Source organism: Nanorana parkeri, unplaced genomic scaffold (assembly GCF_000935625.1).
Source record: "Nanorana parkeri isolate BGI_ZX_2015 unplaced genomic scaffold, ASM93562v1 scaffold1256, whole genome shotgun sequence".
Lineage (NCBI taxonomy): Eukaryota > Metazoa > Chordata > Amphibia > Anura > Dicroglossidae > Nanorana > Nanorana parkeri.
In genome coordinates this window covers 605,171-631,216 of record NW_017307524.1, presented here as the reverse complement: position 1 = coordinate 631,216, position 26,046 = coordinate 605,171, and the positions used below count along the sequence as shown (strand labels likewise).

The following is a 26,046-nucleotide window of genomic DNA, read 5'->3' as shown; positions in this document are numbered from 1 at the left end:
TTAATCAGCACTTGAAAGAGCTGATACACATTTTGGCTTTATCACTTTAAGACACAAAAACTTGAATATAAATATATCCCACAAATGCTATAAATCCAGGTTGTGTGAACCAAATGCCTTTGTAAACCCGAATATATTACCTTACAAAAGTAGCAGTGACATAACATGAGATGACTGCACATAACCTGTACAGGGAGTAAAGCTGAGGGAGAGGCTCAATGGGGATGGGGATGTTTTTGTACAAGATGTTGCTGTAATTAAAACCAAAGTTTTAAAAGCGATAATACTGCACAGATCTGAAGAGAGCAAGCATACCCATACCTCTTATATTAAAGACACTGTTTGCTTATCCCAGAGTTCAGTGTTAAGGAAGTTAAATGCATATATAGTATTGAAAGTGGTGTATTTTCTACTGTCATCGGTTCACTAAAATAAAAGTCTACCCAGTGGTTCCTTCCTGATGAAGGCAGCTCCAGGGGGACCAGGCATTAAAAGGAGAATTATGGGGGGAGTGAGAAACACTCATCCCTTTAATTCAAGCTGACCTGTGACACTGAACCTGTCACAGGTTGGTTCTATTGATCGGGAAGTCAGCAAACACATACCGCCGATCGCCGACTTCCCGATCCTCATCCTGCAGGCGGTCAGTCACTGCTCCCCCGCAGAGACTCTCCCCTCCCCGTTTCTCCAGCGGTTTTTAGTCATGGGGGCCGGGAGCCAAGGGTCAGGCAGTTGAGAGAAGTAACTGTCAACACTTCAGGTGACCTCTGGACTGCACTCTTGAAGCTGAAGACTCAGACTGAGACCAAGTACGTACATTTATATAAAGGGGCAAATACATTTACTATACAAGTACAACTGCACAACTGCAAATCATTTAGGATTTAGCTTTTTCTTTCAGGAGTTCATATTCTCTAAGAGAGACACTGTGTGTAGGCTCTGAAGGCAGCAGTTATTTCCCAAATGACAGGCCACATACCTGTTCCACCACAGTGACCCAGGGGTTCAGAAATTCACATTAGGTTCTCAATCACACAGGGCGTGTTGCTCTGTACAGCGCAGAGGGACTTATTTTTTTAATGCGCCTGGAGCTGAAGGCAGCAACGTGTGAGGACACACAGCTCGGGTCTCCACAGACTTGCATGAGCTGCCTGCACGCTTCTTTCCGCAGTTCGGGTGACAAAGAACGGCCCTTTAGGACTTGTTCCCACCAAATGCAGACCAGATCTGAATGAGTTCCTGCACAGTGTGTTTTGACGCAATTTTGACGCGTTCCAGGCTAAGCCTAAAATGGGCATTTGCATGCGTTTTGGTGCATTCCAGAGCAGAAACAAATAGGGCATGCTGCAGTTTTTCCACATGCTCTGGAACTGAACGCTCTGGTGTGAACTAGAGCCCAAAATACCATTGTAATACATTAGACTCAGTTTTGATCTGTTCTGTAACTGCTCCGCACTTGGTGTGAACTAGCCCTTTACACTGTACGGGGTAACACACCCCATGTAAAAGGAGGCTTGTATATCATCTTCGTAGGTAAACAGTTTACTTGGAGGAGGCTGATCAGAAATTTCAGTGTCTGAACTATCCCTTTAAAGAAGAAAAAAAAAAAAAGAAAGAAATTTCAGTGTCTTGCTTAGTCACCTCTAGAATATCGAATTATCTAGTGGTTTTACTCTCCGGCATGTACCAAAACATAAATTTCAGATGGACTGACCCTGACACGTTCAGATTTACAGACTAGTGTTCCCCATTAGGAGATCCTACTCGAAGGGGCTGGATTATAAAGCAGTAGTAAAGCCTTACCACAACCACATGGCTGCTTGAAAACGAAAACCCCCAGCACATTGATCTTTATAAATCTGCTTAAAAGGAGAACTATGGGGTTAAGGCTTTTCCCCATAGTTCTCCTGAAGATAACGGGAGGACACAAACTAGCGTCCTCCCGTTACCCTAGGCTCAGTATCCCGCAAGCTGTAGCTCGCGGTATACTGAGACGCCGCAGCTAAAGCGGATCCTGACAATTGTGCCGAGATCCGCCCAGCTGCGTGACTGACAGCTGGCTCTGCCTATCTAGAGGCAGAGCCAGCTGTACCCGCCCCCTCCCCGTCCGTTCCGCCAGTCAGCGCTGGCGGATCGGAGCGCGGAGGGGGGAATCCAGCCCCTCCCCTGTCACGGCAGAGAGCCGTGACAGGATCGAGAGGTGAGCGAACGCCGGTATGTGTACGCTCACCTCCCGATCTACTGAGCCGACCTGTGACAGTCTCATTGTCACAGGTCGGCTAGAACTATGAGGTGAGTGAAAAGCACTCGCCTCATAGTTCTCCTTTAAGACTATGCCGTATTTAGGACTCTAAAAGCTAATGAATGCTATTCAATAAATCAAGATGGACGTTATTTTAAACTTGCAGAAAAGCCCAGTAACATGACCGGTCAAAGCCACAACATAAATTTTCCTCCAATCACAGAGCTTTCTCTGCTGTGTCGGACAGAGATGATCACATTGGATACTGCAGGCTCCATACGGTGACCAGCATTTTATAAATAGGCAGGCCAACATACTGCAAAGTAAGGAGAGTGGATAGCAATATCTGATCTCGGTTATAAATAAACCCACAAATGAGTGAACGCTTCACTCATCACTGCTACATCAAACAGTCCACATGAACACTGCTCATTCACTCATCCCCCATCAGCTTTCTCCCTACATGCTCGTCTCCCTATAGTCACACTAAATTCACACCTCTGCTTGTTAGGTGAGGTGTGTTTTACATGCATTACAACAAGCTTATGTTTATTTATTTTTTTCCAAAATAGTTTTATTTGTGTCAAATAAAGATGTCACAATAATTTTCACAAGATACGAAATTCAACACAATTTCTAAAATAAATCAGGAATGGATATACTTCCCTCTGACACTACAGGAGACGCTGAGGCTAAAGTGTCTAACCGCATGACATTTGGATGATAGATCCCAACACTCTTTGTCTCCCATGTAATCTATTGCCCCCGGTGATATCCACCCCCCCCTGTGCACGTCTTCCATTTGATTCTGATCCGGTACCCCCCGGTTTGATCTGCCGTCAAATACATCTTAACAACAATTACAAGCTTATGTTTATTAAAGTGTATGTAAACCCTATCAATTTACTTACAATATCCACTCCCTTTTGCTATACATAGAGACTATGTACTATATATGATATACACTATATTGCCAAAAGTATTGGGACACCCATCCAAATCATTGGATTTCAGTGTTCCAATCACCTCCATGGCCACAGGTGTATAAAACCAAGCACCTAGGCATGCAGACTGCTTCTAGAAACATTTGTGAAAGAATGGGTCGCTCTCAGGAGCCCAGTAAATTAAAGCGTGGTACCGTGATAGGTTGCCACCTGTGCAACAAGTGCATCCGTGAAATGTCCTTGCTACTAAATATTCCAGTCAACTGTTAGTGGTATTATAACTAAGTGGGAACAACAGAAACTTAAGTCATTTTACGTGGCCTACCACTTCGTGACTAAGCGGGGTCAGCTCATGCTGAAGCACACAGAAGTCGCCAACTGTCTGCAGCGTCAATAGCTGCAGACCTCCAAACTTAATGTGGCCTTCACATTGGCACAACAACAATGCGTAGAGAGCTTCATGGAATGGGTTTCCATGGCCGAGCAGCTGCATCCAAGCCTTACATCAGCAAGTACAATGCCAAGCGTCGGATGCAGTGGTGTAAAGCACGCCGCCCCTGGACTTGAGAAGTGGAGACGTGTTCTCTGGAGTGACGAATCACGCTTCTCTGTCTGGTAATCCGATGGACGTGTCTGGGTTGGGCGTTTACCAGGAGAACGGTACTTGCCTGACTGCATTGTGCCAAGTGTAAAGTTTGGTGGAGTGGGGATTATGGTGTGGGGTAGTTTTCCAGGGGTTGGGCTTGGCCCCTTAGTTCCAGTGAAGGGAACTCTTAAGGCATCAGCATACAAAGATATTTTGGACAATTTCATGCTCCCAACTTTGTGGGAACAGTTTGGGGATGGCCCCTTCCTGTTCCAACATGACTGCGCACCAGTGCACAAAGCAATGTCCATAAAGATATGGATGAACGTGACTGGCCTGCATAGAGTCCTGACCTCAACCTGATAGAACACCTTTGGGATGAATTGGACAAGAAGGCATGGCTCACAGTTTCTGCTTCTGGAAGAATGGCCAAACATTCCCATAGACACACTCCTAAACCTTGTGGACAGCCTTCCCAGAAGTGTTGAAGCTGTTATAGCAGCAATTGGCTGGGCCAATTCAATATTGGACACTACGGACTAAGACTGGGATGCTATTGAAGTTCATGTGCGTGTAAAGGCAGGCGTCCCAATACTTTTGGCAATATAGTGTATATTAAGAGTCTTATATTAACAGTATCACAATGTCAGCACTAAATGTCTTAACAGGTGCAGGACTCTTTTGCCCAGAAAGCAACAAATAAGGGTCCAAAGACAACACACAGCAGTCCTGATCTGTCACACCATCAAATGGACCAAAGATCTGCCAACAGGGAGGTTCCAGGGACATCTAAAAATATGACTTCACTTCTTTCAGAACCCCCTTCTAACAAACGAGTGGTTCTTAGGACATCGCCCAGCATACTACTGAAAGGCCTAGGGAATTTTCTGTGTTGCAGATGCAACAAAGTGCAAGACCTTTCACCATCCGATCCTCCAATGTGGATGGAATGCATTGATAGCTACCTAGTTCCAAAGGGTTTGCATTATGAGAAATTCTTCCGGAAGGGCAGTATTGTTTTCCTATATATGATCTGCAGAGACTCCATTTCTCCAGAGATTACATCTAAATCAGAATTCAAAGCAGCTTTCCTTGCCTGTGCTTTTGTCACCTACTCATACCTAACGCTTTATGACTACTACCCTGTGAAACTGTTCTTAGTGGATGGTATTTCAAAGTCGTTCTTCTCGCACAGATGTGTCTCCATCGCTCTGTCCATGAGTAGCAAGATGATGAAGATCAGTGCAAACCGCCAGTATTACTTTGAGGTGCTCAACGATTTAAAAGCAGAGGCTGAGCTGGAAGAGGCAAAGATGAATGTACAAACTGGATGCCCATTTTAGTAGGTCGGTGTTATATTAAGATCTAGTGATTCACATCATCTTGATTGGAACGCTTTATTAAATCTTTGCAAAGATCTCTGGAATTTGGAAAAACGGTAACTGGATGGATTTCTCCAGAGAAGGAGTTGAGAAGGGATATTTGGAAAACAAAAAGCTAAAGCCTTCAGGCTTACACACACTTTTTACCTGAGCCTCTGTATGCATTTCAAAGTGTAGCTGCCCTCTAAGATAACAAGTAATTCAGGGGTGTTCTAGAATGTAATAATTTAGGAATCTGGAAGCCCCGTGTTCTGACAAATTTACTAGCTACACATTCTAGAGGGTTTTTCATTTGTCAGGTCTAAAAACTCTATGAAATGTACAGTATATTGAAATTCATTAGCTGAACCAGATGCCAGTGATGGAAGGAATGGAACTGCACTGAGTGGATGGCATTCACATGGTCTTAGCAGCTGCTTGAGATCACACAAGTTTTCTACATTCTACAGAGTTGTGGAGAAAGCCTATGTTGGGTGTAATACGAACATGGGGCGATAAATGTTATGAGCTGCTGCTGCAAAACAAAAAGGTGCAAGCTCCTGGCCTGTCATTCTTCTCCTTGCTCTGCAGTGACTTGGCAGTGGCTGTGGAGGCAGCACCATATTAGGTGTGAAGTGTGTGAAAGGATGAGAGTTCCTAAGGTAGCAATGGTTGGGGTGCACAGTAATTGGTTATTGGAGCAGAAGTGTTGGGGAGCATAAGAAAGGAATTTAGACTTTTTTTTAGGTCTGCGAATACATGTTGGCTCGCTCCTGGAGGAGTGTGGTAACAAACCAAAAAACTCAACCGAGCTTTGCGATTAACAATGTAAAGCCTAACTGAACTGGTTTTTTTTTTAATAAAATGCTTGGTTTTCACCTCTTTTTCCATCATTTGTCCCATCTCAGTGCTGTTGAACTCTTGCGGCCTCTTCCCGTCTACATGTATGCAATCCAGCGATGGCTGCATGGCATTTCACAGGGTAACTTCCTTATGAAAAAAACAATGGAACTTGCCTACATATAGTCTGGTAAACATCTGTCTCCATCAGAAGCCCGAATTACAGGGTGACAACACAAGAAAGTAACTGACAGGGACAGTGGCATAACCTGCAACAGGAAGTGCCTGAACCATGACTTTCATAGCAGGATCACCATGTAGTTTCATAAACACTGCATATTAAAAAATACTGAAAAGGAAATTTGAAATGACAACACGTCACCTTTATACGAGATTTTAGCAATTGGGTTTACATAAATTAAGAATTAAACGGTGCATGCTGAAAAGGTATAGTACTTTACAACAATTCCATTTGTTTGTAACATACTTACAAATGTCAAAACATATACATATGGACTCAGAAGGAAATAAATGCTCCAAGTTGCAGCATGAATTTACAGCAGAACCTAAATGACTAAATTTAAAAGAAATGAAACATTTTAACTTCTAATTCTCAAAAATAATAAAGCAAAAATGTATGAAGCTTCAAACTAACCCGTCCTTTTAAAATGTGTTAATTTGAGGTTAGAAAAGATCTTCTGACCCTACTATTTGCATGTTTAGGTGTGACTAAGCCATTTTAGTATAATGCTGGCTCTGGGTTATAAGCACCTGTTTCCTGTTCTAGCACCTGTGTAATGAAAATAAGTTAATCACCAAATATGAGCTACAGAAAGAGGATCCGTCATCAGCATCCTCATGCACATACACATACAGGAAGTCCTTTATCAGAATGGGACACTTCCAACAATACATACAGCAATACAGGAGAGCGGAATGCCCACTTTGTTTTGAAAGGAAACCTGCAACAATTGAGATATGGGTACTGCCCTGTCTAGTGTTAAATGGACAGCTTCCAGGGCTGTAATTCTGGCTTTTTTACTCGCTGACCAGGAACGTGTCAAAAAGACAAGCATTTAAAAGGGTTATTAAACCCTCACTTTTTTTGCATTTATCTACTGCTACATGGTTACCGTATTTTTCGCTCCATAAGACGCACTTTTTTCCCCCCAAAAGGAGGGGGAAAATGTGCCTGCGTCCTATGGAGCGAATCCCGACGCGCGAGACATGCAGTTTCGGGTGCCGAGCGGGTAGTAGGAGCCACTGCTCGTTTAATACGAGTGATCTAATGAGGTCACTCGTATTAAAACCGAGCAGCGGCGACGATCAAGATCACCATAGAGCAGACGAAGAACGGACTTTCTTCGTCTGCTCTGTGTGATCACTGAGACCGTGGCGCTGTAACCACAGCGCCACCTGTCCCAGTGGTTACTAACTGCAGCTTCTGTCACAGCTTCTGTCATAGAAGCTGTGTCAGAAGCTACAGTCTGTCGAGTGCTCCATAAGGCGCGCCGGACCTCCCTGCGTCCTATGGTCCGCAAAATACGGTAATTGGTAGCTAATCGATAAGAAAAATTTAAAAGGAGCAGGATAGATATTTGTTCTCGTTTCTTAGCCAAACAAAAATAAAATTCTAACTGTGAATGTGATTTCTGTTTGGGAAAAAAAAAAACATACATGTTGTAATGTGTGCCAGGCACAAAAGAAACCAGTATGGGCCCCCCGCGATTCCATTCAAACAGCAGGTCTGGATAAAAAATTTATGAAGTGCTTCCGAACTAAATAAGTTGACTTAATGATGGAAAGATCGAATGCTCTGATGAACAAAAGTTTGAATGAAACTGCATTGGTGTATGGCCAGCTTTACAGCCCCTGTACACAAAAGGCATGCTGCTCACAAGGTTAATTTCCATGGAAAAGACAATTACAAACTTACCGGGATGACATTTGACACAGGGATCGGAGGGAAAGAGCTGGCATGAAGTTTAAGGCAGAATTATAACAGAGTAGGAGAAACGCCAGTACTTCAAATCTACAAAAAGAGAAAAAAAAAACATTAAAAAATTATTCTCAGAAGCAAAAACAAAATGGTGCAACTAAGAAATAGCATGACTTACAATAGCTGCGGTACCCTTATGCATTCTGGGTCAGCATCCAGAACCTGCATACCTACAGGATGTTATGAGAAATGGCTTAATGCTGTCAGAAGACACTGATGTCACCCACAATGCCAGCAGCTCCCTAGGAGTCATGAAAACTTGCACAATTTGGAGATTAGCATACATACACTATATTACCAAAAGTATTGGGACACCCCTCCAAATCATTGGATTCAGGTGTTCCGTGAAATTTCCTTGCTACTAAATATTCCACGGTCACCTGTTAGTGGTATTATAACGAAGTGGAAGCAACTGGGAACAACAGCAACTCAGCCACGAAGTGGTAGGCCACGTAAAATGACAGAGCGGGGTCAGTGGATGCTGAAGCGCACAGTGCGCAGAAGGATGGCCCCTTCCTGTTCCAACATGACTGCGCACCAGTGCACAAAGCAAGGTCCATAAATACATTTATGAAGGAGTTTGGGGTGGAGGAACTTGACTGGCCTGCACAGAGTCCTGACCTCCACAGAGTCCCGACATCAACCTGATAGAACACCTTTGGGATGAATTAGAGCGGAGACTGCGAGCCCGGCCTTCTCCTCCAACATCAGTACCTGACCTCACAAATGCGCTTCTGGAAGAATGATCAAACATTCCCATAGACACACTCCTAAACCTTGTGTTATAGCTACAAAGGGTGGGCCAACTCAATATTGAACCCTACAGACTTAAGACTGGGATGCTATTAAAGTTTATGTGCGTGAAACGGTAGGTGTCCCAATACTTCTGGTAATATAGTGTATTTATGCATCTGTTATGCCTTATGTGCACTGCCCGGCTTGAGCCTCAAAAACAAGCGGTTGTTGGTCCTATAAATGGTGTCTGAAGTAATACAGGCCACACAAGAAAAGTAATTGTGGTGTCACCCATACTACCAAGCCAGCGCTAGGTTTGTTGCCTCAGATCTGCTTACATCACTAAGTAGACAATTAGCAATCGCATTAAAAAAAAAAAAGAAGAAGAAATTAGCATGTTTAGAACCCCCCCATAGGACCCTGGAGGAAGGGCGATGACTTACCAGTTACTCTTAACTCCTCACTGGTCCCCAAAACTCCCCACACACAATCACCAAGAAGTCAGCCAACTAGCAGGTCCTAGTGCTACTAGTACAAAATTACTCCACATCAGTGTGGTGTAACCATCATCTGCAATGCTTGCTAGAACTGTGCGGTGCAAAGGGCAACAAGCACATCCAAGTATTTAAAGAGCTCATCATTAGGAATCTCTGGGATAATGAGATTCTCAAAATTATCCATGAGACCACTGTAAATCTCTGTAACCAATGACTAATCCCCTTTTTCACAGAAAAAGAAAGGCGTCACTAATTGACGACGGGTCAATTTATATATTAGCCATGTTAGGAGGGAAAGCTGCTGACGGAAAAAAAAAAAAAGAGTGTTTGACAGAAGGAAAGGTGCAAACATAAGTAGGAGATCTTTTTTTTTTTTTGCATTAACTGGGACTACATTTCTTTATAGAGGCCCCTTTTATACAGGGCAACATTTTTCAGTCATCAGCAGCTTTCTCTCACTAGGATGACAGAGTCATGGGCGGTAGTGAGGGCAGATAACTACTAAGTAGGATCAATAATACATCTGAATGGACCATTAAGGGAGCCAGTCTCCATCCATGATCTAATGGGGTCCCTGCCCATCACCTCCTACAGAACCTTTAGACATCAGCAATAAGCCCAAACTGCATGGAGCCCCACCACAGTTTCACCTGGTAGATGTCGGAAAAAGCAGTGGTAGGCAGACTGCTTGCTTCTTTGAGCTCCAACTGCCAAGAATGTGTCATTGCATCAACTGCAGCTCCACAAATCACCGATGTCTATAACTCAAAACTTAGGTTGACTGCCTTCAAGACCTCAAATTAGGTCTTGCCTTCGACCTCAAATTATTTCTTAACATCCAAAGCTCCACTAGGATCAATTTAAAGACTTACAGGTACCACAACATCCTTGCCCTTCACCAGTGTCATCTTAAGCAGTTTTTAGGTCAGGTCATGTTCACTTTTACAGTAAACATACTAAAGTGCACATAATCTTTTAAATAATACTACTCATGAAAACCAATCCAACCGACCCACATATAAAAGATTCTTAATGAGAAAATAAATATGTCCATTTACACAACTCTGAAGGTCAACTGAATTGTCAAGTTAAATCAGCCAAGTTTATTCCAGGGGCATCAAAATAGAAATGGGTTTACTGTTCATTTTAGTTAGAAACCAAGCTATAGCTGGAGTAGAAAAGCCTGCCCCCTACCAGAAGCCACAGAGTGGAACCCTCACCCTGTGTGTTAAAGCAGTGGTCTCTCAGCAGCAGTCTTAAATGCTCCTTGCTTATGCAGATTAATAGCTCGGTCTGCTGATTGAAGGGCTCTGGAATGCATCAAACACCATTTGTTTTGATGCAACTGGAATGTATTTAGTAGATTTAAACTGAAAATTGAACGTGGCTTTAATATAGTTGTTATCCAGGATAAAAACAACTGGTAAGCAAGGTGCCGTATCCTGCCGTAAAAAGATCTGTAAATCTCTTCCTTAAGATTAAGCACACAAATGGAAGAGGTTTAACTGTAGAATACCAGGCAGGAGATGAATTGCTTTTGTTGTCTGAAGTGTTGCGCTGTTATAATGATCACAGATAAATACAGATTTAAAATTACCTTTGATAACGGTTCTGCAGCAATGTGCTGACAGGGATCTAAAATTGCGCTCAGCTGAGAGGAGAAAAGCTGTTCTAGGGCCAATTCAAAGAGATTATTTACTGTTCCACGCGCACATACACAGATCATACTAGTGATAAGCAAAGTCTATTTTACCGATCATCATACATACATACCATAAATAGAATGGATTTAAATCTCACTTTTCCCAGGGAACAAAAAATCTGTAGAAAACGGTCATTACATAAGCAGGTTTACTCTAGCCTACTGAAGGCCAGGCAAACGTGTAAATGTACAGCTGAACGGTTTTACCTATCAAAGGATTAATAACTGTTCAGTCAAGTCTTCTGATCCAGGCACCTTGCAGGACAGCACAGCCAGGCTCTGGGGCTGTCTGCAAGACCCAAACCAGCCTCTGATTTGCAATCTCAAAATAACAGTATGACCCCGAGGAGGTAATTGTTATCTACCCCAACCTTTTTTTTTTTTTTTCCTCCATATCTCTCTAAGTTGAACTTCATGGACACACCCCCCTTTGCTGATGCATGTTCCTAGTAAGCAGTCTTGATTGGTGCTGTCCCTCCCTCTCCCAGACCGAGTTATACTGTGCAAGAATCAGGAGGTGGCTAACAGCAAGACAAATGCTGGTACTTAAACTTATTCAGTGTTAAGAATATATTTAACGAGGTTTAAATACTAAACAATTTATTTTGTAATATCTAGCTGGAGATCTTTTTTGTGTTATGACGCAGCATCAATGGGTTTTAAATCATGTTTTGATATGCATTTTTTGGAGGAGTTTGGAGGAGAAAAAAAAAATGCATAAAAAGTTAACACAGGTAAGCCTAATGCTGGGCACACACATTACAACCATCCCAACACATTTGTCTTGCGATGGTTGTAAGATAATTAAAAAAAACGTACGATCTGCCTATCTTGGACAGGCAGATCGTACTTACGATGATCGCAAGCCCGCCGCTCTGAGGGGCGGGCTTCCGATGACCGCAATGCTAAACAGGCAGTTACGAACATGCCACACCCCCCAGCCGACAATCGTACGATTCGGCGGGTTTTCGAACATGTTCCTAAGATAAAAAAGTCGTGCGACCTTACAGTAGCAGAGGTCGCACGCCTTCCACACACTTTGCGATAATCATACGATCGCGGGATTTCCCGCGATTATCGCAGTGTGTGTGTGTGTGTGTGTGTGTGTGTGTGTGTGTGTGTAAACCCAGGCTTAGAGTGTCAGGAATAACTATGCAAAAGTAGGAGAGATCTTTAATGCATAGAGCTAGGGATACACTGGTGATTAAATCACTTTGCGGCCTGAGAGGTTTAACTGCTTGTTGACAGTTATCTCATTAGCATCACATTGACTTTAATGTGCTGCACATGATACAAATGACAAGAAAAGAGTTAAATCTCTTCATAGCAAAGAGATTAAAACCGCTCAAGGTATAGCCTTACCCTCAAGGTTACCTTAGATAAATTGGCATGGAAACTCGACAACAGATCTTGGTGTAGAAACTTTGCAGGGTCATGTAAACACACCATACACCAACAACCATTTGGAGAGCAAATATATGAAAAGTGCTCATTACCTGTTCTGAGCTGTTAGCGTCTCTCTTTGGGGATGAGGCCCACTGTACACAACCCTGCTTAGTCCATGCTGTGAAAGAGCTCCTTCTGTTAATGCCATGGATCCTATGCTAGATGGCTAGAGGTAAAAAATACAAATAAATTACAGGTGTGTTATTTTTAATCACATTTGGGCATTTAAATTGCCACATAATGGTTCTTTATAGTATTAAACTCACTCTTTTTTTCAATAATGAATCCAGATCAAACAAATATACATTGCCCAGCAAAGTATTTCTTTACAATATTGCCCAAGTAGTCATGTTTCCTACCAGCTGGCTCCAACTCTCTCAGCTCTGCTTTCCTGAACTTCCCATCTAGTACAAGACCACCAGGGACAAAGTCTCCAGCAGCCATCCATCTACTAGCTTGGAGAAGGGATGCAGGGGAACCAAGGAGCATAGAAGTGCCTTGCTGTGCATGTGTGTTTGTGGACACACACAGCTTACTACCACACACAATGGTGGCTCCATAGGACCTTGCAAGGATGTCCTATATGAGCTACCTAAAACAGGATATCAGGGCCAGTGCTCAGGAGACCAGCTGATTCTGCAGGAAACAAAAGCTTTTAAACATAAAGAAGCAGCATCCATTGTAAGTCATATCAGCATTTGAAATAGCTTAAAAACCTTTTGATTTTAAGATCACTTTAAATTATTACATGGAGAAACTCAACTTATAAACAGGCTATGGCTACTTAAACCATCTTTTTCAGTATCGGGAGATGTAGATGGCTGAATTAGCTATTGGCTCCAGCAAGGAGATCACACCCGCTACATACTGCCATAGAATTTGACTCTTCCTGCAGCTCCAGAAAAAGTATCCATCTTTAACACTAAAAAACATGAATCCAACAAAGACTTGGGACTCCTCATAATGGCAAGAGGAGCTGGAACCTCAAGGTCAGGGAGATCGCAGAAGATCCTCCGAGTTACAAAAAGCTGATAAGGGATGATTCCGCCGTGCAAAATGCAATGCGTTCAGGCAGCCCGTACATTTCAAATGGACTTCCAATGCTGAGAAATGGAAGAAAAACAGACCTGCACAATATTTTTCGAGTTACCGCAACGCAGTAGTGAGAAGCCAGCCATAAAGCTTGCTCCAGAGTAATCATTTCCAGGTCTATTTTAATTATCCTGGTTTTACTTTTTTTTTTTCTCGATTCAAATCTCACAATTGCCATAAGACACCTTTCTGGGCAGAGCAAACCTTTCCTTTTTTGTTCCTCTAGGCCACTAGGATGTTTGTACACGTAACATGTGGCTCCTGTGCCTTTTCCTACGCAGGCTCGTGTGGTGCAAATTGTTCAGTGCATATACAGCAGAGAGCATGCCCACTTCCAAAAGACATTCGGATTTTATATTTTCATAGTAAGGACAATTACATATACAAAAAGGCACGGAGAATGCATGTACAAGTTTGCTCCATCACTCACAATGATTAAAGTTATCTTTAAATACGTCCCTGAATTTCCACCCAACTCCACAATTACCTAAAACTCTGCACCCCAGATAAATCACATCACTTTCAGGAGTCCAATTGGTCAGACTGATTACACAAGTAGTCTTGAAGTAGTGGTCAGTATTCCAGTATATTTTAATGAACACGGTTTAGAGAAGATAGGGATTTAATAACATGTTTGGAAAGCTCTTTATTCCCATTTAAACTCCACTAAAAAGTCCAGCGACCCTTTGCTGTTAAATGGATCAGTTTTGACAGAAGAGCAATCTGGGCTAATATGCATCATTAGTTCACCTGACATGCCCACATAAGCAGCTTATCATTCTCCAGCTACTTTTATCAGAATCGAGTCTTCTCACACAGACTCAGGATTTAGCAAGGAAAAAAAAGAGAAAAAAAAAAGGGTTCAACTCCAAATATATAATTAAAGGGAAAAGCAGGAGCTGCCACAGGCCCTCGTGAAAAAAAAAAAGACAGTTGCCTGGGACGTTCAAAGACGGCCAGGGAACAACCAGTGCCAATGTGTACAGATGCCTTCTCTGGTCTGGCCCCATTTTCATGAATCATACTGATGGGGAAAAGGACGTTTTATTTTTAGGTGCCATAAAATGGGAGATAACTACTGGTGCAGCATTTTGCATAGAGACCGGAAAAGAGATCCGTATGCACTGTGCAATCATCCCGTTATAATGGCAACATTTAATGATTATTAAAAGGAGAGCTTACATTTTATTTTTTTTTTTTTGCAGGTTCCCATTCTGCCCAGAACGCACTGCATTGTGGCCGGCTCACTATGTTGTGGGCAGGAGGGGGTGTGGCGGGCCATTGAAGTGAATGGCACCGTAGCCATGCCCTCCAGCCGCAATGCGATCGGCTAACGCTTGCAGCATTTTGACCGGACCAGACCGCAGGCATAATGTGCCTTGCAATCACGTGCAGCTGATCGCATTGCGGCCGGAGGGCGTGTCTACGGTGCCATTCACTTCAAGGGACGACCACAATGCGATGCAGTGCGTTCTGGACAGAATGCACTGCATCTGGTGTGGGTGAGGCCTAACAGTTTGTTTTCTTTAGAAAGCAGCCACAGAGTAGACAAGCCTATGGCCTGCTAGCATGGTGCAGAGTAAGACTCTTGTTCTGTGAGCCAAGAATACTGAGGCAGCTATATTTGCCTACGCAATGTGCAGGCTTTACTTCCTATCTAATAGTGATGCACAGTGGTCATATCATACTGCTCTTCTGCCAATGCAAACCTAGCCGATTGTCAACAAAAATACTCTGTGGGTTCAAGATCACCCAAACCACAGTTCTAAAGGGATTTTACAACTTAACATGGGATTGAACCCTGCGCCCGCACACCGAAACGTCAGTCACACATTTTAGATGGAGCTGTTCTTTAATAATGGGTTATGGAGGCCAATAAATTCTACCAATACTGTCTGAAACCATCCCTGAGGAATACTACCCGTAAGTGATGCGTGAAAGCACTCTTTAAATTTACAGAATAAGCCAACTCTACTAGGATTATATGGAAAGATGGATAAAATATCACCTTCAGAAGCTCATTCCAGGAGAGAAGCATTATGTACACAGTAGACCATTTTTTTTTACTTACCTCATGAAACACTGATGGCTTTGACAAGGATGGAATTGTAAAAGACAAGATCTTGCTGTGTCCCTGATCATCCATAATTTCCTACAAAAAAAAAAAAAAAAAGTGAATCTATAGAAAAGTTCTGATCTGCGGCAACATTAGAAAGGAACAGCATTAAGAAAGAAAGCTTTTAGAACTGAACTTCCAGCAGATAAATGCATATTTAGGCAAAATGTTCTTATATGAAATACTTACATGGAGATATACATGTATTGATAGGAGCTTTGTGTAGCAGCAGCACTCAGACTAGGAAAGGGAGGGGTAGCACTAGTAGGCAATTAGGACTGGACTGTTTCAAACAGCATTGTCTGTCCACAATCTGAAGAGAGCAGTGCGAATAACGGCTCAATGAGCTGCTTCTCCTTCACTGCTTAGTCACAGGCTTGCAGAAAAGTAATAAAAAATATATATCTAGATATCTAGATATAGATATATATTCATAATCATTACATTCACAGAATGTAATGATTGGGCATGATTGCACAATTTGTGCCAAAGTGGACATGAAAATAGAAAAAAGAAATTGTAAGTGAAATAAAAATATGTTTGTTTAGCTAATGATTGTAAGAGGATTTCATATCAGCATGCAGAGCTGTATGCTGATGTGATTTTTAGTAAAAGGTCCAGTTTAAGACCAGTCAGTGGAAACTATTGGCCAGATGCAACCTGTTCTACTATGTTGCCAGTGCAAGATGAAGGCATTTCATTTAAAAACATGTAATCGCGTGAGCAAAGTCTGTCTGCTTCCAGGGGCTTGCGGCCATCTTTCACCCTAGGTTTATGAGCTACTAAAGACACATTTATATTACATCAACAAACAGGCGTTTTTTTTTACTATGAGGTGACTCAGAAAACAAAGCATTGGCAAAGTGCATCTATTGGTCTTTATACGCCATCAATATCCAGTTTCGATGACTCAAAGCTCGACTCCACCAACACAAAATACACAAAGCCGACTATGTAGACACACAATGAAGCCCTGTGGGGAACCCCAATCATTAATCACAGCACGCTATACCATCCCCCAAAAGACACACCTCCTAATACATGATCCAACAATGGCATCAATAATTATGTTCATTATAGCTTCAAAGCATGAACCAGAATGCCTCATTCTGTACTTCGGGTGTAATAAGAGGCCTTATATGGAATCATATGAAACCACACACCTTTCATTAAACCAAGACCTTACAATGGGCATTGTGTGTCACTGCTCACAGCAAGTAATTGCAGTCCCAATTCTGGAAACCACTAGAAAACCATTTATTAGAATAAGTTTGCACACACTGGATTCCGTTCAAAATTTTGAAACCCAATTTGTGAATTGCTTAAAAAAGGAAAGTCTAAATGAAACAGGACTTTAGGCTCTCGAACTCAAGATTTCAAATGGGTAAGCTCTCTCTTCTGTAAAGGAGGGTATAGGAGGAATGGAGAACTTCTACAACCTCTAGTTAAGCTGCTTTTTGAAACATCTCCTCACCACTAGTACCAGGGCACAATTGACACCCATGTGGAAGCTGCCTCCCATTCAATTGTTTGCGACGTTGGCTCTAGGGTTTAAAGGAAAAGCTTACCAATCGGGTGTTTCAGGTGCAGATGATGGAGGGCTGAGTCATACAAAGGCTACCTCAATCGGGAGCGAAGGGTCATCTCCCTGCCCCTGGCATTTCATAAATCCAGCTTCACCACACATTACATATTAGGGACGGAGGAAGGTCATTAAATGTAAGCAGGTTGGTGGGGCTAGGAACTGTGAACTCTCATAACTTAGAGTGCCCACTAGGTATCAAAATTTAGTGGACGATTCAACTCATGAATAGCTGCCAAATATAAATAGAAGTTCTGGACACACTCATCCTTAAATTCAAGGCTACCCTTCTCTCAGGTCTAACTTCTCTTTCTAAACACACAAGATCCCCCAAATACAAAACCACCATATGTGGCACCTACCACATACCTTACACCAACTAATGAACGAGCTAAAAAGGTCACAGAGCTGAAATGCCACCTTTGGTTTGCATCTTGCCAAATACAAGTTTTCAACATCAGGCTGATCCTAACACTGCACCACCAGATGCTTTGCATGGCATAACAGTTCAGGACACTGACTAGAAGACGACATAGGTATTTTAAAATGGTGAACTAGTGGGTTCATCTATTCTCTGTTGTAATATTCCTAATACTGGCCTCACATGGCCATATTGAAGCTTTCCATTAGCGTACAACCACAGAAAAACATGCCAGCCACAGTTTTATGTGTTTTCCAGTTTTGAATGATCAAAATGTCAAGATTGTGGTGGAAAATGATCAAAACCTCAGCAGTGCCAATTGGAAGGCATTTTCAATTGATTTCCATGTACATTTCATTCAGTCAGCCACTGCAGCTGCACAGTGGCTGAATACGTTGATGCCAGCACGCTGTGGTTAATGCTGATGGAAAGCGATAAAACTGTGCGAACCGCCAACATAGCTTTATAAGAGAATGGACTTGTAAAACAAAAATAAAGAACCATCTTCCCGGTGTCTATCAGGTGCTACATGCGCTATTTCAGCATTTCACAAACCACTCCTCAGGGGTCACTACTAGCATTACTTGCTTTCCTTTATGGTTACAAAATTACAGTGGTTCTATTATTTTATTTATTTTACAGTGGTTCCATTATATATATTTTTTTTTAAACGATTACTAAAGAATTCCATATTTTTTTTTGTACCATATTTGGGGTGTATAATGAAACATGGTCACATAAACAAGATGCCCAGCCACAACCGACCCCTCTATTACCAGAATCCTGGGGTGCTCCTCCCAGCATGGTCCTGTATTTATATAAAAACTGGAGCAGCTGTGCCTGGCTCTGCCTGCAAATCCCTGTCATCCATTCACAGATCCTTTGACAAGATCTGTGAACAGAGAGAGACTAAAAGTCCCATCTGCCACTGCAGCAAAATGACTCGTATTTCTCAATGGAGTAAATGTGTGGTGACATCACCGCACTTTTAATCCATCAATGCTTCCTCCCATCCCTGCAACTGAAAGTCCGTACCTCGTTATGGACAAGAACTGGCAGGAACAGTCTGCAAGAGCCAGATGCAATGCTTTGCAGGCTCATATATAGATCAATAAATGCACTTTTGTTTGCTCTAAATAATGCATTTACATTTATTGATTTTATTGCATTAGGTGGACTTTGTCTTTAAAACATATTTGTTCCTAGTTCAGAGTATAAAAACACACACACACTCACTAGTAACCGATACCAACCAGTCAGAAGTGATCTCTGATTCAGTAAACTAAAACAGGTCTACCTTGTGCACCTGAGGTTCCTTTCTTCATACTTTCTGGTGTACCCTCTTAACCTCTATACTATGGACACACTTCATGTTTTAGAAAATACCCAGACTACGCTAAGAAAAAAAAAATATATTTTTTCCTTTCTCTAACATTTGCTAAACCTGCAAGTGCCAATTGAAAGGCACTACACCTATTGGCACATCAATGCTAACTTCAGAGCAAATGGGAAGGAGGACAAGAGGTTTTGCATTTTGACCATTTCATACATAGATCCTACAAATCTCTCACTCTCAAAATTATATATATTCTATTTTGTTTGTGCTATGAGCCCCACGGACTTGTGGTATGGATAATACTGTATGTAAAGCAGAAGCACTCTGCAGCATGGCTACAAAGCAGGAAGCAGAGCCTGCATATATAAAACATGCAAATAAGGCTTGCACCATGAAACCAGAACTAGAGACACTTGTAAATGAGCAGATATCGATAAGATAATCACATTTTTATACACAAGTCTCACTTCACAGCAAGACTTTGACAGTCAACTTGCTGCAGAGTTCAGGAAAGACTGATAAGCATCTGTAATATAAGCAAAATGTGCAAAGGAAATGGTACAGGTCCCTGGATGACAAACTGGTATGTGTTTTTTTACTTAACGTATTCCAGGACACATTGCTGGATGAAACTTACACAGCCAGGGGCTGTGAAGCTAAGCTGATGGATAAGTAAAAGTCTTGTTTGCTTTAGTGAAGCAGATCTCATCCTCACTAAAATGTACTTAAAACAAATTGCTAAATAAACATATGTGATACATCTACAGCAGCTGCTTTACTTGCAAAAGGATTTGAATGTGTCCATTCAGCTCTGAAACTTTCACAGCTGTGTCTGCCAGGGGAGGAGATCTGATTTTTACTTGCAATCCCTCCAGCCTAAAACTGGACAGTGAAAGGAGAAGCAACATGAGGGAGGGAGAATGACGGAAGCAGAGTTGTCGTTCGAGGAGTGCAAGACCATTTTGAAGTGGTATTTGAAATTCAAGAACGTTGTGGAAGTACAACGACAATGGAGGTGTGAGTATGCAACAGGACCTCCAACACGCCTAACAATTGCATGCATTCATGATAAGTGAGGCACATGTACTGTGTGTAATGTGCACAAGGGAAGACATGTGGACACTTTGGTCAATGTTGCTCAAGCAGTAGTTCGCTGTAATCAGAAGTGTCTGGATGCTGATGGTAACCACTCTGAGCACCTCTTGTAATTGCAGAAGTCAAACGTGACATACATACATACATACATACATACATACATACATATTCATTACAATTTTAACACAGTTTTTCCTTTCTTAAATGTGTATTTATTTTTGGGCGAGGTAGATCTCTCCAATCAGCAGTAGGCGTGGGCTCATTATGGGGTGTGCCGGATCCCTGTAGAGAGACCACTAGTCACACACAGATACAGTGGTACCTCTGCAGTCTTCTGCCCAGGTCTGGAGCAGAAATCTAATGCAACTAGCACTAAGCCATTCCAGAGCGTATGTTATAGTATAACCAATCTCCCCTACCTTATTCATTTTACATTAGACTTCAACTGGGCTTTAACCTCTATAGAAACAGAACTGCTCAGGGCAGTCTCCAATGCTTTGGTGTACCGACTTCATCTTCGAGAACTGCAGTTGATCATCTGGAAGGGTAGGAAATACAATAAGGGCCAGGCAGACGGTGCACATGCAGTTAGGATGAGAGAATCCCTCAAAGCAGTACAGAGAAATAAAGAAATGGTATACACTAGGGATGTCCCGATACCGGGCATTTTCACAAGTATTTGTACTCGTGAAAATCCCAATTCTTAACTGGCCCTTTAAATTTTCAAACAGCAGCGGCCGTCCGAGTTCCCACGCTTGTGGGAATCTCGGCAGCCTGCTGGGGACCTGCAGATAGCTGTCCATGGCAGCGCCTGTCCAGTTCTTAATCTCCTCATCCTCCTTACCGGCACAGCAATGGACAGCCCCGGGGGCAAAACTATTGCCCCAGGGCTAGAAGTTGGGGGTTCCTGCCGCACACTGACGGGGAGGACTGGGCCGGGAGAAGGATGAAATTCCCGGCGGGGCCCAGCAGCGCAGATAGTCAGGCAGACTGCATCACCAGTCTGGACGTGGGGGAGCCTGGGTCCTGGCATTGCCGGCGAGGTGGAGTGCCCACAGAGCCACTACAGATGTCCACGTCGCACGGGTGAGATCGACACAGCCTGGTGAGATGAATTCTGCTTTAGGGACATGTGTTCTGCTTTAGGATCATGTATCCTGCTTTGTGGACATGTATTCTCAGAATACATGTCCCCAAAAGCAGAATATTATTCTGCCTTAGGGACAAGTGTTCGGATGTGGGGACATCCGTATTTAGCCCTGGAGAGAAACTGCCCTAAAATCATCAGTCTGTTTTAGAAAAAAAAATGCACATGTCCCTTTAAGAAAAAGTAACGATAATTGGTATTGGCAAGTACATGAGGGACAGTACTTGGTTGTAAAATAGTGGTATCGGGACATCCCTAGTATGTGCGTAATCACTGGTTACAAAGAAGCAGCAAGTGTACTCTCTCTCCCTCAGCTAAAAATGCAACACTGCCTACTGGTTGCCCTCGTTCACACCTGACCGTTTTGTAGCGCATTCTACGCTCGACGAACGCTCTACAAAACGGTCAAAAATATAAATTGCATTGTAGTCAATGGTCTCGTTCCCACCTTGCCGTATTTCCGCCCGTCCCTAACGCCCTACAAAACGGCCCATGCCTGAAAAGGTCCAGGTACTACTTTGGGCCGTTTTGTAGGGCGTTTTCCATTGGGATACAGCCAAGTAGCCTTCGGAATCGCGCGACGGTCACGCAACTTTTTTTTACCGCGAATCGTTGTAAAAAAACGCGTGACAGACGCGCATATGCAATACGCCTAGGTGTGAACAAGGGCTAATAGACTGGACTGACTTGTTCTAGGATAATACTTTACTTTGTCCACCTCCTGGCTTAAAAGCCGATATCTGACAGCACTCCACAAACTGCAGTTTGTTTTTTTTAAATCTTGGTCATGAACAGCAGTTTTGGAAAGCAATGGCTAATAACAGAAGTTCCCATTAATGAGAATATAACTCACAGCAAACCTCATGCAATAAATTAGGACCATGTGCACCTTCTGTGTACTATGTCCAGAATGCTTTACATCCAAGGCCCAGCATCTATAGTAGACAAGTCTCCAGCTGAAAGGAAGAATGTGACCCCTAGGCAGGAGAGAGAATAAAATGTCCTCTATGGGAGGACATGAGTACTGTCACATTTACTTGAGTTAACACATATCATGCAAGGCAGTGCATTGGCTGACTTTCTGCTGCTCTCATTTTTTGCTTAATGGCTTCATGGAATTTCAATATGGAATGCAGAATTAGGGTTTAGTTTTTCTCTTATAAATGGTTATATCATAATAAATTATTATATGATATAACATTACTATCAATTAGATTGTTATCATAGAATTCATTACAAACCATGCAACAAATAAAATGAAACGCACAATTGAGGTAAGCTGCAATTCTCAATACCAAAGCGTCTGCTACCTTAAAGAAATCCAGGGAAAAAGTTTATTAACCCTTGCAGTGGAGCTACCCCTGCACTACAAGGGTTTACTGCTTTACTTTGGTCTAGGGGGGAAAACCGTTCTATGCACCTGATCCTCCGAGCCGGCCAGCTGTCACAGTACTCCCTCCTGGCCTTCTCCTCATACACTCCAGCTTCCTCATATCCTATACAGTGTGTATAGAACGCGATGACTCCGGGACCTTAGGCCGCTGCAGAGGAGGGGGAATGAAGCTGGAAGGACCAGTCTAAAAGCAAGCCGGCTCAGAGGATTAGGAGAGTCAAGCTTTGTAATTTTCCTCCCTAGACCAAAACAAGCAGTTAAGCCATGCAGTGCAGTGGTAGCCCCACTGCAAGGTTTAATAAAAATGATGGCTCTTCTTTTAAACTACACCGACAGCCATTCTGTCAACAACATTTCTCACTGGAATTGAAGCTAAAGGTTCATCAAAATGGAAACTTAAGGCAGCTTTCTGTGAAGGTATTTAATTTTAAAACCTTATCTAATCCCATTGTAGTAAATCTTCTCTGAGTCAGAGATGATCTACAGACAGGTGCTGGATCATTGAATACTAAGCCCTTCTGGGCCAATGTGGAGCAACCAGAATGATTCTTGCTTTTTACATTGCTTACTTTTATTGGAACCCTCGGAATCCATTGCAGAGAGGTATACGCAAATCAAAGCAAACGGTTCAGAGCACCCAATCTCTTAGGTTTTAAGCTGAGCGCTTTCCTTGTTCGCAAACAACTCTCTCTCTGGAACCCCAAATTGTTGCGTGATCAAATGGAACACTTGGCTACTTTTCAGGACCACTCTCCTGACTATATATTTCCTTGAAATCACAGTTGTCCGCAACCTACAGACAGACAATTTTTACCTTAACAGAATTGAGGGTCCTTTCTGTCGTAGTGCAAAGAGACTTAAGATTTCTTGGGGCGCCATCTTGAACCTGAGTACTTGAGAAATATATTTTTTATCCCTCTTTACAATGTATAACATCCAAAAGGTTCAAAAGGAAAAAAAAATAGGTCAGATTCTCTGCAAATGCAGACAGATGACTCCCCACTGCAGACTCTGACTCATTGCGGAGGACACGGATTATTTGCCCTTGCTGCAGAGTTGGGGTTAAAAAGAAAACCTTTTCCCCCTTTCCCTGCCAGCCTGTCTGAACAAACAAAGTATTATTTAGGGATGCCAATACTGGGCATGTCACGAGCACGTGTGAAAATGCTCTGATACTAAACTCCAACACCGGCGCTTTAAATTTTTAAACGGAAGCGGCTGCCTTAAGGTCCCGCGTTTACTGGGGACCTCGGCAGCCTTCCTGTGAACCACTCGGCACCCTTTTACAGCACCAGCCCACATATCTCCTCCTTCCTGGGGAACCATGCGGCGCTGCTTAAAGCACTTCCGACGCAAACACCTGCCCTCGAGACCCTCCACAGATGTGTAGTTCTCTAAAGCCAGTTGCCATTCTGCACTGCTGTATAATGCTCTACAGCTTGGAGTCAGTGGCGCAAATATCATGGTTGCAGCTGCAATCGAACCCTGGCGCCACCACTGTACTAAAATCAGTCTACATTTTTTAAAGTGCATCGGTAATTGGTATCGGCAAGCACTCTTGTTCTGGAAAAAAGGGTATCGATGCATTCCTAGTATTATTAGATCTGGGCTGTGTTATTTAGAAGAACATGCTTTCCCATTTCTCTGACATTCTCTGACGTCCAACACATTATCGAAACTTGATCTGAACAAGTCATCTCCCTCAAAGGAACAGTACACAATCTCATGGAGTTACTAGTATCACCATCCTAAGAGCCATGTTTGACAACACTGCAGCTCTAACAAACATCTGGGTAGAAAATACTAATGTGACTGCCAAGAAATCTTTTTAATAAGAAATGTTTTAATTTCTTCTTTAAGGGTACACTCTTTAATGTGGTCTTCTGGAGGCTTTAACCATATACCTAGGGATCTTGCTACACAGGTGGCACTTAAATTAGGCATAAATAAGGGCACTGAAGCATCCCAAATACATTTAAGTCAATATCAGATATGTCAATATCCAATTGATATGGACGAGTTAACTAACGTTAGAGACTGATCAATCAATCCTGTGTACATTTAATGAATGATCCTTTTTGGTCAAAGGCATATCTGCATTTATTATATTTAAGTACAAATCATTTTTAGTCAGGTCACACCATTGTGATTTAAATTAAATAATGCATTGTTTCATGAACAGGAAAAACATGAGACTGTTCCGGCTGCAGTTCAGAGAACATAATCCTGTATTGTTCTTTGTGGTCTTGCATCAGATAAATTTAATGTACCTCTAATAACTTTGACTTTTTACATATTGATGCTGTCATCAGGCTGAAGTCTGAACCATCCTTTTTTAGAAGTGGAATCCGTTTCACTGTCAGTCTCTCTCTCCTCTCTAGGATCTAGGCAATCAGAATCTATGATTTAGTCATATCTGCCTAATAACTAAATAGGCTGACCTTGGGCATCCTCAGTCACCATCTTAGCTGGGTCTGTGCCATCCATTGCAGCCCTGTAAGTAGAAGTGCCAGGTGGAAGCGACCCAAATAAAGTCACTTTCAGTTCCAATGTGTTAGCCACGCACCATCTCCTCTAAACCGAGGAAAGGTGCAGCAAGCCCCACACCCTGCAAAATATTCTTACCTTAGAGTGCTGAACTTTAGGCAGATACAAAAAACAAAAAAAACTAATAAAATGTAGTTATGTATTCCTTAAAAAATAAACACATTCTAAAATGCAAAATATAAAATTTGACTTGGAATCAGCCTTTTGTAATCCCCTGTACAGCAGCACTCAGGGCCCAGTCACACCATCAAGAGTGCGTTCGGCCTCTGGAATGAAACCCGCCAGGCTCACTTTGTTTTGGGGCGGGGGGCATGGAGGTGCATTGAACGCAATGGCACCGCAGCACCCCCGCCCCCCTTCCCTTCGCTCACAATGCGATAGTCAGCACCCGAACATGTGGCACATTAGTGCCTGCTTTCCGGTGCGATCTGCAACAAATGCTGCATGCACTACTTTTTGCAGATCACACTGGACCAGAACACAGGCACTAATGTGCCACGTATTCAGGTGTCGACGATCACACTGGGGGCGGGGTGTGTGGCTGTGAGGCCATTGAGTTCAATGCACCAAACGCACTGGTACACACTATTGATGGTGTGACTTGGCACTCAGAAAACATTAGGTGTCAATCAAGTGTGCTGCATGCACATGCCGACAGAAGGATAATGGAGAGCTCAGTAGTCTGCTGCTCCTTCATTGCCCGAGCTGGGGCACAGAGGTGACCTAGCTGTATTTCTTAACTGCGGTAGAAAAGATTCAAGTCGCCAACTTAAATACATTGTCTGCAAGAGTTATGTAAATTTCAGGGCTGGAGGGGCAAAATACAAATCTTTTGGCAGGTAAAGCAGCTCCCAGAAATGGGTTTCAACTGTGTATTTAGCAGTTCACTACATACTTTAGGCTCAATTTACAAAGCTTTAAAAAAAAAAAACACAAGAGAAATATATATATATATATATATATAT

The 26,046-nt window shown here is 42.6% G+C and overlaps 1 protein-coding gene across 1 annotated transcript in view; it reads right to left on the bottom strand.

The window, feature by feature from the left end:
- The window catches only part of FAM126A (family with sequence similarity 126 member A), an 85,074-nt gene that overhangs the window by 24,434 nt on the left and 34,594 nt on the right, over window positions 1-26,046 (bottom strand). Inside the window, exons 5-7 of the mRNA XM_018568870.1 lie at window positions 15,516-15,596; window positions 12,403-12,518; window positions 7,910-8,005 (exon numbers count right to left, since the gene is read on the bottom strand). Coding sequence (XP_018424372.1) covers window positions 7,910-8,005; window positions 12,403-12,518; window positions 15,516-15,596 — 293 coding nt within the window. The remainder of the gene's footprint in view (window positions 1-7,909; window positions 8,006-12,402; window positions 12,519-15,515; window positions 15,597-26,046) is intronic.